The following is a 12,302-nucleotide window of genomic DNA, read 5'->3' as shown; positions in this document are numbered from 1 at the left end:
AACATAATTGACCGAAGCGATATAAAGAAATGTACTTAACGCACTTGAGCTCATAGTATCCACATTTCATACCGATAATGCAATTAAGATAAGTTCATTGAGTACCGCGCGATATGCTAAAAAGTAATTATACCTAAACGTATACTATGTAGTACACATGTATTTACTCGATACGCGCACCGCGTGGTTCGCAGCGAGCGCAATATTTATGCACACCACGTGGTTCCGAGCAACGACTCAACATCACCCGATTGGCTAACACGAACAATACTATATTCACGATACTTGATTAATTTCGAGTGTTACAAATTAATTTGTTTTAATTTTCCGTCATCTAAACACATTTATTTTCCGATTAAGTCAATTTACTACTTAATGTAGTGTACATACACTACAGTCTGCTTTCAGAAACACATCAATCACTGAATTGCATTTAGAAGTTTATGCGTATAGTTGGCTTAGATGCAACGAGGGTGAAAGTGGCTCTACTTGTTTAGTTATACTCGCTCTGCACCTAGTCGGCGAGGCATTTCACCTAGCTTTCCAACATCAGCAGCGTTAATCAAACCGAACAATAAGGAAATATCTGTAAGTACACGTAATAAAATTATTTGTAGTATCCTCGAACATTATCACTGACAACTAAGTGGTGTACCAATCGAATGCCATGAATTAGTCACACATCTGTAAATGTGTGTGAATGATAAATGTAACCATATCATGCAAAGAATCATTATCAATACTATGGAATTCGCGTAAAGATATTACTTATATCATTGATAATCGCATAGTACTACGATTTAATCTAGAACAAAATAATTTTAAAGTTCATGCTAACGAGAAATTACCTCATATAAAAAATCTAAAATATATAATATTGTTTTAGTAATATGAAGGCACAACACTCACTGAACTATAGAAAGTGCGCTGAGAGACAACTTTCGCGACCGAATTCAAGAGAAAGTAGTCCGGAGCGCCGCGCGCATACATTATATCACTTTATCCGACTTCGGGATTATATCACAAGCAATGTTTACAAATAAAAATATATATAAACATGGGTCGTAATATTTTATAACACGTTTATCAGGCTGATATTGGCGCAGTGATGTCGCCAAAACAACTGCTACGCTTTCATAATATTTTATTGTTGTCGCTAAGCGGAACTTCTCATGAGTCCGCATCCGCTTCGCCAACAAAACTTTTGTTCAAAAATATCACCTTTCGCTTTCAAACTATGCTGGCGCAGCATCCACGGAAACATTGTTCGTGCAAGCCGAATTAACATGTCCGCGTACTAAACACCTCCTATTTACAGAAACTAACAATGGAAGGTCACAGTCTGGCAATACATACAAATGAGAGGATTTCTGTCTTTGCGATAACGTCGACACTAAAACCTAACGTATATAGGTTGATTTTTGTCTTCCTGATGTAACTCTATAAAAGCGACGAGATAAAAGTAATGATATCTTAATTATCTTCAGCACAGTACCCTAATTCTTCAGCTTGTTTATTCAGAAAATAATAACTCGTGTCTAGCGATAAGTATAAACAATTCTACTGATATAATAAAATTGCGTACTTATAATACGATAGGACAGTTCAGAATATAGGTGAGGTTGATATCAGAGCAAGTAAATGCGCATTACCCAGTGACACAATCTGGATAATACTTTCCGAGTTCAAACATTTTATGTTTAGGATAAAAAAATCCTTATGATTGGAAAAAACACTGACGCATTTTTTACGGAAACTGATAGATAACATGCTTGGGTAATCCCATAAAATAATCCATACATGTATTAAGTTATTTACCGGCCTGACCGTTCGAGCATCTTCTACCTTTTTGCACATAGCAAACAGCAAAAGGAAAACAGTAAAAGAGCGAATGATATAATGTTCACGAAAACTTAATAAAATCGTAACCATGAGCATGCTAGTACTTAACAAGTTATGACCCTGATCGGTGTAAACGAGTGGTAAAAAGTACTAATTTTTGAGACTGTAAAGATGAAAAAATCCAATTAAAGTACATAACGTCAGCGAGGCCTATATCTATGCGGTGACCTTAGAGGCGCCGTCATCGCTGATCTCATAAAGACAATGCTTATAACCATACAGATACACAAACCTGTATTCGTACCACTCACTAAACGTCGGTTTATTATTATACAGAAACAAATAAGATGAGACAATTTAACAAGTGCGTGACAAACGTATTAAATTAAACAAATATGCTGGCAAGGCTTTTTGGAAAATTTAAAATAAACAAGGTGACAATGACGATACATAATCGAATGCAGAGTTTTCAAAGAATATATCTACGCAAATACTTTATTAGCATAAAATACATTTTCTAAGATGTGTAGACATAACGAGCTAATGGATGCTTCGAATGTGTTATCATATCTTATCAATTCATTTACTAAAACACAGTGTTTCAACCATACCATAAATAAAACCTTAAACTTGAGATCTAGATCTCTATCCTTTATAAGAAGCCTTATTGAAATTGCGAAGTAAGCCTAGGGAAATCGTACGAACGACAGACGGATGCTACCCGTATTAAGTATTGTCTTTCAGATGAAACCTTAATTCTCCTTTTTTTTGTTTAAGTAAGGAATTATTTGACACAAAAAATTCCAAGACCGTGGTCAGAGGTTAAAAGTTCGTCACAAACTGTTCAATGTTCATTATTTATACTACAGATAATTCGATGTACGCTTCAATAAATATCTTATTATTCAATGTTGTGCAAATTATAATTACGTTGAGTGCAAACATCAGATAAATAGATTTTTTTATAGATATTGAACTTAGGAATACAAAAATTAACTAGATTAGATCAATAACAATTGGAAGGTATTAACTGTTAGTCTGAGTCATGGCTTACGAAATGAGCCATGAGGCAAATAGATTATTATTAATAACCAGTTCTTTGACCCCCCAGACAATAATAAAGTTAAGTTAATAAACTGGAAAGTCATGTGTAGTCCGCAAATATACATAGTTAAATAATAACAAATTAAGTTTGTTATTTATTGGTTCAATAAGCAAACCATTAAATACTATTGAATTAATATAATAAATTCGAAAAATAGTCTTATTATTTTTTAATTTTAGGCAATAAAAAGTCTATGAATTCTTGGTGCTCCTTCTATAATTCTTTTAATATAACTTTACAATTACTCTACTTTTTTTTACATATCACCTACATTTTAACAATCTACATTTATGATTTTTAGTGTATAAAGTCGTTGCCTTATAAGCTTCTAGTATAATAAGTCACAGACGAAATAAAAAAATATTTACTAGCTAGAACAGAGCTGCCAAAATCAGAAAACTTTCAACACAAATTTGGCAGCAAAATAATGAGAGATGCCAAAAACTTTCCATTGGAAAATTTGCTTAATTTGATCGATGAACGAAACAGACGCACGATGCCTATTGTATGACGCAATCGTAAGCTTTCCTAGAAAACTACACAACAGTTTTAAATGATGTAAACGCCACGGGAAACTGGATGAAGTACAGTTTTTACAGTTCATAGCCGACGAATGATGCCGATGTCGTAACATTGATAAAAGAAATACTCATACCGGGTGGCAGGAAATACGATCAAAATGGCAAAGGCTGTCATCGTGACACGAATTTAATAACAGCTGTATCAAGTCAGTTGATCAATTTATAGTTTTTTTATTGAATAATATAAGTATTTCGATACAATTAAATAAAACAATTTACTTGAGAGAAACAGATATCGAGTTGTTTACCAGGTTGGAATAGGTGCGGCCTAGAGGAAACTGCTAACTTTCTGTTGCGTATTTTATAGCTACTAGATGCATTATTACTGCCAATAATTTATATTTTCTAAACAGTATGGCTACGCAAATTATATTTAACGACAAATTTTGATTTCCAACTGCTTATATTGTTACTTGTCATGTTTTAAATACAGTGATCGAATAATAATATCACGTTATTATAATTTTATTACCTACATTTTGACTTCAATAACAAATTAGCATTCGCACTACCAGAGTTCTTAAATAAAGTATGTTAATAATTTATAATTAGATTAATTAAATCGATCGAAACACCGACTGTACAAAATATTCGCAGATGGACAAACACAAGAGACAATGCTTCACGACAAGACTAACAAAGTAAACGGTTACTTTAATAGCCACATGTTTGCTTTGCACATAAAGCCACAAGTTCTAACTAATTACGACATTACATCACAATTAACTTGTGTTATCAACCGCTGGTAACACGAAGAACGTAAAACGTTTAGGAAGCACGTTATAATCTTTTATCGTGAGTATTTTAGCGCTATGTGATCGGAAACTTATCAATACAATTTGTGTAGAAACCTTACATTGTATAGATAATAATGATGTTACTTAATTTTAACGTTTGGTTTTCCCACGAAAACGCGGTTCAAACTTAGTTTTGATAAGCGAATTGTTAAGCACTTCATTTTTAAGATAACGCGATGATTCTTTTATAATACGGATAAATAGTATATTTTATTACGAAAACGGATAAATACATGATTTACCATATTGTTGAATTAAAAAATACGGTCAAATGTATTTGTCATGAATACAGGTATGCAATTTGTTTACTGTTATTAAAATATTTCTAACATTTACTACTACTATGACACAACAAACATAACACTAAAGGATGTTACCATTTTTCCTCTATTTTGACGAACCTACTTAAGTTTAAAGTCAAGCTAAAACGTGCCATTATTACTTCCATTTGTGTTATAGTAATTGTCTGCGACGGTAACAAACAAACGTGGCAAGGTTAAGTCAATCTTCATTTTATAGATTTATGTAAACCAGAAGGAATTTTCAGTGGAGGTTAATTATGAAAATATGAATATTCAACAGTCATATTATACAAGTCTGAATGAAACATAAACGTTTTATAAAACAGCTAATAAGAATCCACTAACTAGCAATTGCTCTATTGGATGATACCGAGCAACGATGTCAAGGCAGTCCTCCGGTTCTGAATCGAATGTACCTATCTAGATTCCATTGAATTAGAAGAAATTCCCATAATTAACCGTAACTACTCGTTTAAGAACTGGTCAGAAGCGAAATCCTTATTTTACCAGTGCGTATGTAAATCTGCACTTATCTGATATTCAAGAAAAATGTTGTCTATGGCCCCGATCCCACCCAGAAGGCTCCACAAGGAGGTACTACATCACGATAGCTTTAAGCGGCCGTTTCAGAGGTCGGCGACGTCGCCTGCCGTGTCTGACAACTCGGTCATGCAGCCTGTCGTATAATTTAATAGCCCATTGTATTCTTAACGTTTGAATTGGTTTGTGTACCGAGAGAATAAGAGTGCCAAGTCACCGCTGAGTTGTCTCGTCTAACAGATTTCTATTTTCATATACATTATACACCTTCCTTTCTACTGTTTTCACACCACTGGTTGAAGGAAATCGATGTATTCACTATTAGTACTATTACAAGCTATCGCGTGCACAAGCACTGCTAGAAAACAAGGAATAAGTACAAATAAAGTTCATTACGAAACTTGAGTAACACAAATGCATAACATAACACGGTTGCGGTTCCAAAGCAAAGAAAGAAGTATTTTTTGAAACATGAGACATATAGCTAGTTTGTTTATATGAGTATTACATCATGTTTGTTTTAACTTACTGTATTTTGCACGAACAAGCAATTATGCACATAACATACATACATGAATGTATATGTAAGCAAAACATTACCATGTTCTGCATTATACTGATATTTAAAGGTACTGTATGCATAACAGTTACGTAAAAAGTCAGTTACGAAATCATAATTTGTATAGTATTATGTTTAACGAAGCAATGTGAACTCGACAATTAAGTGAATCCAAACGAGAGATATTAATACAATTACTTATAATTAATATATGTAGCATTCGGAGGACTTATTATACTTATAGACACAGAAAACTCTTCAGTAGCTACGCAGTACATTCCTCCAATAAAATAAAACACGACATTTAGGGACACATTAATTTACAAAAATCGGTCAAGGCATATCTTATAAATTACACTTGTTTAATATAATCTTGCACCACACTGATGTAATACACGAAAAGCTGACGTACACCTAGTTACTAAGTGATTTCTACCAAAAGATAAATATTTGGACTATAGACCAAGACGTGAAATAATATACAACTTTATCAAAACAAAAACATTCATAAAGGCTATATCTGAAGGGGAAATCGAAAATATATTTATAACAGGAACTCGACACTAGATTGCAATGATTGTAACATTGCTATCACATTTGTCACGGTTAATGGGATATTCATAAAGTTTATCAAACCAACGTTCTACATTATTATTGTATAGAGTATAGAGCTATACTGTGCAAAAGAGACGAGCACTGGGTAACTAGGAAGTGTTATAAAGTGATCCAAGGCCAAACTACGCGACCACGATAATTCTTATCATCTAATACAAATATACGTAGTTCGCAAAAAAGAAAATAGACTGATATATTTAAGTTATTATCACAATTATTACCTACTCGTTATGTCAAGTTACAATACGTAATGTGTGAACTAGTAGAGCGGTTGTATTGGAACAAATACACGGTTGCAACGGATGCGAATGTCGTTTATTTTGAGACTCTACGTCATGTCGAGTGATGGGATGACTTGATGATTGAACACACTCATTGTTACATTCGCACAATATTAGATAACGCATTGTTATCTCACAGAAATAGAACATTTTTATTATGAGTTCAATACATTTACAAATGAGTAAACATTGGTTTGTTTAATATCTCTGGGATAACAAAACTCTACTAAAGGAAAATAGCGCTATGTCATTCTCATTCGCGTTTACTTCTATGTCTATTGATTAACTTAATATTTGGTTATAGTTTATTAAATCTCTGTCAAGGAAACTTTTTACACAAATGGTCATTTTTCAAAGTTGCTTTACCAAGGAAATAATAATAATTGTCTCCACACAGAAGATAGACATAACGATGCAAAAGGCCTCCCATAACAAGTAGCTTAAAGACGGAAACCATATATTTGGCCAGGTGATTATTTTAAATTATATCAGATGGTTCGTATGTATAGTATATAAACGTATGTAGAGTACTATTTTTAGTAAATTGTACGCTGCCTGTTTTACATTGACAAGCGGTTTTGAATATTTTTTTACAATACGTCACGACAGAAACGAAAAATTATTAACCAATTTTTATATATGTATCAAATAAAAACAAAGCCTTTTATAGAACATAGGGTCAATTTATATGGATAATAAAATCCATTAAGTTTGAAATAATGAGACATTAATAATTATTATTGTTTCCTGACTATTAGGAGACACAAATATGTTTTTCGTTGAAGCATTTACCTCTTTGTGCTGTTCGTATCTGCTTATCAATATTTATAAGAGTTGCTAACTATAGCTCGTCATGGTGGGTTTCCTCATGAATATAGGTCGATAATCTTGATGACTTGCATATTACTACATGAATTTACTATATCTAATTGAATGAATTTACATAAAAAATATCTAATATGAATCTTCATTTGATTTAAGATTAATGGGAAGCGGGCTCGCTACCAGTTTCAATGTGAGTTATGTACCAGGAAGCGTGAGGTATGGTTATATTTATTTGTAAGGGTTACGTGTCCTGTGCTCGCGATTAGTTTACACAGCTCACGAGGTAGTGTAGTCACGGATCGGGTGTAGTGTGGCTTATACAACGTGCGATGACGCGTGAAGCGTGACCATGGAGCGACCTAGGGCGAGCGTCCTCGCCGCCACATCCACGGACCATAACGACACTTTTATTTTGTACTTTACTGTACACAAAACATCAGCTATTGTTCCGCTACGAAAATAGATTTACAATTACTTATCTGCAAACCGCTCGTTGCGATCATCGATCTTCATTGTCAGTGTCATTGATTCTCTCCTACAATCAGTTTTAAATCTAGCTCACAGAATTCTCTAGAAAACATATGGCATTGTATAATATAACTGTATTGTTTATATTATAATAATAATAGCCTCTAATTACTATCTAATTGTTATCGAAATTAGCGGCTAATTTCTTCCTTATTGTATACGTACTTAATTATAAAATTGCGATATTAATGATGATATCAGCTAAAACAAGAATTTTACAGTATTCTGAATTAATAATTACGGTAGTGATTTTATTTGGCTCTTGGTTAAAATAGTACACAAACCTGATTTAAAAGACGTCCGATGAGAATGCTAATTTAAGTACTTTAGCCCGTTCCATATTTAAATAAGTATTGTGTTTAGTAGAGTATACAATATCATAGTTATTACGAATATAGTCCCGAAAATATGAGTATAGAGTACGAACATATACTTAAGAGTACCAAACGCTTCCGGCCCCGGCTATTACGGCCCGCTAGCAATCATTACCATTATTCAGCATCTTGTTGTCATTGCGTGTGTTTCTGTTTATAAATTATGTAATGTAATTCACTTCTTGCGAACATGTGCGACCAACTATGAGCGAGTAGTTTTAAATTCACTGTAATGTTTCTACTTACTAGTTTGTTTGAACACACATCAGAAACTAAGTTTTCATCTCATATTTTTATAATGAGTTTATTAAGCATTATTTTTTCACATAGATATATCAACCTTCGTAGTAGATGCATATTGTATCTACTTAGTCGCATTATGTCTCAAGACGTACACACTGATAAGATCTGCACACTTGAGATTTGAAGTGCTCAATCAGAGTCAGAGTAGCGAATGTAGAGTATTCACAAGTAAGGGGCCTGTAAATGCTACAAAAACGTGAGTGACACGATATAACGCGATGTGTTAATTGTATAGTTGTAATAATAGTTTGACCTAGTTCGTTTGTAAACAAAGCCTGCGGAACAGGGTCGCAGACGTTTTGGCGAGGTGAGCGACCTCACTATCACTGCGATCAGTCCGGTTAGTAGAGGCTTATCGCTGCGTCACCGGAGCCCTGCCCGCTACACGGCCAATATCTACTAATGACAACTAGAGCGGGAAACTGATTTTTACACGGATTTTCTCACAATACAAAAGACGATCTGCTCAGTGATTCTTAGTGTTACATCGCTAAATTCATTCCGTAACTTGCGTAATGTTACGGATGAATTTTTATAATATTGTTGGCTACAAAACATCTAAATCGGCCTTCAAATTTGTTCCTCGTTCGAAATTAATGTTCCAATCATAAACTTAATTCATAAACACTAATGTGTCCAGTATTTCGAGCTTCACATAAACAAACGTCAGAACAAAATGCATTACATAATTGCATGTTTAAGTAGAAACCGTTCCGGTAGCTTATTATCACATTACATTTCCTAAAGAGTATGGGAATGAAACAAAACAGCTTCTACGGTTTTATATTACACTTGATCAAATAACCGAGCAAGTGATGAGAATTAATATCATTAATCAAATGCTTCAAATTATTCACCTGGTAATTGAAAAACGTAATACGAGAGTTAATTTTAGAATTATCATAATCAAATCAGACATTTTGATAAGATTTACCTACTAATAGTTAAAAATATCCAGTTCATTATTATAATAAAATGTATGTGAATAGCTACTATGTATGTTATTTATACATAGGTTAATTTATAATTAACATGTTTCAGTACAACTACGCATAATATTAAATAATCGTTATCTGTCACTTAAACTGAAGCACGGGAAGTTACTGAAGCACTTCTAATCAATGAAGTGTTCTATTAACAAGATTCGATTACACTAAAACATCATGCTAGTTTTGAATTAGAATTCGTAATCAGCTTCATTCTGTTGATGCCTTTCACTCGATTGGTAAATCGGATATTCGATGCAGATTATGCAACGTTTGATGCGAAAATGATTTAATAGTTATTCTGGATAATTCCAGTGTGCAAACAGCCTTGGGAGTGACTTCGACCGGCGGACCTCCAAATTACACATAACAGTGGCGTAGCGGAGTGGGACAAAAACGCGCGAGGTCTTGAGCGGAACCACGAGCGTCGCTTCCTCGTCCAGCCATTAAACAACCGCCATCGACTGTCGCCAAGTGACACCGAACATCCCGGATGTTTCCACTATACAAAACGATTCAAAAATACTATCGTACAAATCAAAACTAATCTAATGGCTGCACGATAAGCTACGATTGATAAAGATGGTACATACTGGTCTCTACATAATTACAAATTCGTTACGGAGCATTTAGTGCAATAAATAACTTTAGCATTGATTCAGCAACTCAATATTATGATTGAAAACAGTATGCCCAAGTATTTACAACTATTGTTACTCGATCGTTAGTCTCAACTTCAGCAAGCCAAGCATTTGATAAAGTCCCACTTGTTATTGAAAATTACAAACAAAACATTGCCCCCGACTAGCTATTAAATTTAATTAATTGCATTATTTTTAACTTGGTGAAATTAAGATTCGACCATGACTATAACATTTATGTAATACTAAATCTAGCGAAACAGTGATTAAGATAATTGTGATAGAACATTTAGTTTTTTACACATTTAAATAAAATACTGCATTGACGCCTGTGTCACTAGATTTAGATTCATTATATATCGTAAAAATAATATGTACACGCGCATATCAAGAAAATATAAGCAGTATGCAGATTCGAATTACAATTGCAAAATGTATTACGTACATATCTATTCAAATATGCTGGGAAATATAAATATTTGTGAGTTTTTTTCTGGAGTACAGTTACACTTTCATTCTAAAATCTACATACACTGTTTATAGTTTCTAGTAATGGTCTCCTCATTCACGACAAATTTGAAATAATCAGTATTCAAATATTTAAAGTACGCTATAGCTGGATGGTTCGCTAGACTTAACAAACAACACAAGCAAACATAACGTTCTTTAAATAATTTGGTATTCTAAATGTTTTTGTTGAATAAAATGAGTGGCCATTGCTTTAGTAATGTAATTAACAGACATTCTTAGCAAAGAATGTATATTAGTTACAATGAGACGTAAAGAAACTTACCATCACAGGTAGCGGCCATGAACTTGCCATTCGCAGAGAAGTCTACTAATAGAACAGTGCCCGGGTGTCCCTTGAGGTTCTTGAGCAGCCATGGGTGACTGAATTCTGATTTTCCTTTCCATGGGGCGCGTTTCTTCGATTTCCCGCTGGCACGGGATTCAGTCACGGTAGTTTCGGAATTCGTTTCTTCGACGGGAGCTCCTAAAATACAAGTATTAGCGATTATTTATAAATGAACGGCGGTTCGCACGGCTTAGAAAGGGTAATGAACTTAAGATTTTTGCACTCTACCGTCGCTTCAATGACAAAAAAATAATAGGTGTATAAGTAGTATTTTAGTAATAAAAATTAAGAGGTGCTTGCATTTGGGGTTGTAGACCTGTAATATCATTATTATACAGTGTTTTTGTTAGTTTAAATGACGACTTTTCAGTCGCTCTTTCAGTTCTTTTCTGTCTAACGTTAAATAAACAACATTCGCAACAACAAACAACATCTATTGTAAATATGTGCATTGGAATATCGTAATATATTTCAAATCCATTAATCCTGAAGTTATGAGTGAACTCTCAAAACTGTACATTTTAATAACGATTCAAAACAAAATAATAAGCACAGCCACATAACGCATTAAATTGGAAGTAGGTTGACATGATGCTTACAAAAAAATACAGTTAGATAGTCATGACTAACGGACATACCTAGCTTTTTGATACATTTTAATATCCTGTATGAAAAGTAGATAGATATATGCATATATTTAGGCATGTTATATATATGGTTATGTGATACATGTCAATAGCCTTTTTCGTTATATCGTAAAATATTTGTTTCATGTAGGAATTCGATGAGATGATGTCAGTTACGTAGCGTCATTGTTGAAGCGTGAGCGTGATTAATGTATTGTTACTCTTTACCCACACAATAAAAACTACTTCCATGTGTTACCAAACTTCTTCTTTATAAGAAACTAAGCTAGTCACTATAGGAAAATATTGAAAGGATTTCGAAGAGATGGGTCTTTATATTAAATCAATACCGAAGCTATGATTGATCGACATTATCCTTTGGCCAGGTAATTTTTCAAGAGGAAAATAGATTATTGAGAAGTTATATTTGCCAAAAAACCGATTCTCAAACCTAATCTGACTAACTGATTATACATATACCTATCTCTTATATTTATATTAACATCTTAAATGATTCACGATTAGTCAGACATGCTCATAC

The 12,302-nt window shown here is 33.5% G+C and overlaps 1 protein-coding gene across 3 annotated transcripts in view; it reads right to left on the bottom strand.

Moving 5' to 3' along the window:
* The window catches only part of LOC142978044 (transducin beta-like protein 2), a 52,962-nt gene that overhangs the window by 37,973 nt on the left and 2,687 nt on the right, over positions 1-12,302 (bottom strand). For all 3 annotated transcript variants that reach the window (XM_076122279.1, XM_076122278.1, XM_076122280.1), the window contains exon 2: positions 11,073-11,273. In XM_076122279.1, the coding sequence (XP_075978394.1) occupies positions 11,073-11,273 (201 nt within the window). The remainder of the gene's footprint in view (positions 1-11,072; positions 11,274-12,302) is intronic.

This window comes from Anticarsia gemmatalis, chromosome 13 (assembly GCF_050436995.1).
Source record: "Anticarsia gemmatalis isolate Benzon Research Colony breed Stoneville strain chromosome 13, ilAntGemm2 primary, whole genome shotgun sequence".
In the NCBI taxonomy this organism is placed as follows: domain Eukaryota; kingdom Metazoa; phylum Arthropoda; class Insecta; order Lepidoptera; family Erebidae; genus Anticarsia; species Anticarsia gemmatalis.
This window is presented reverse-complemented; position numbering and strand designations above follow the sequence as displayed.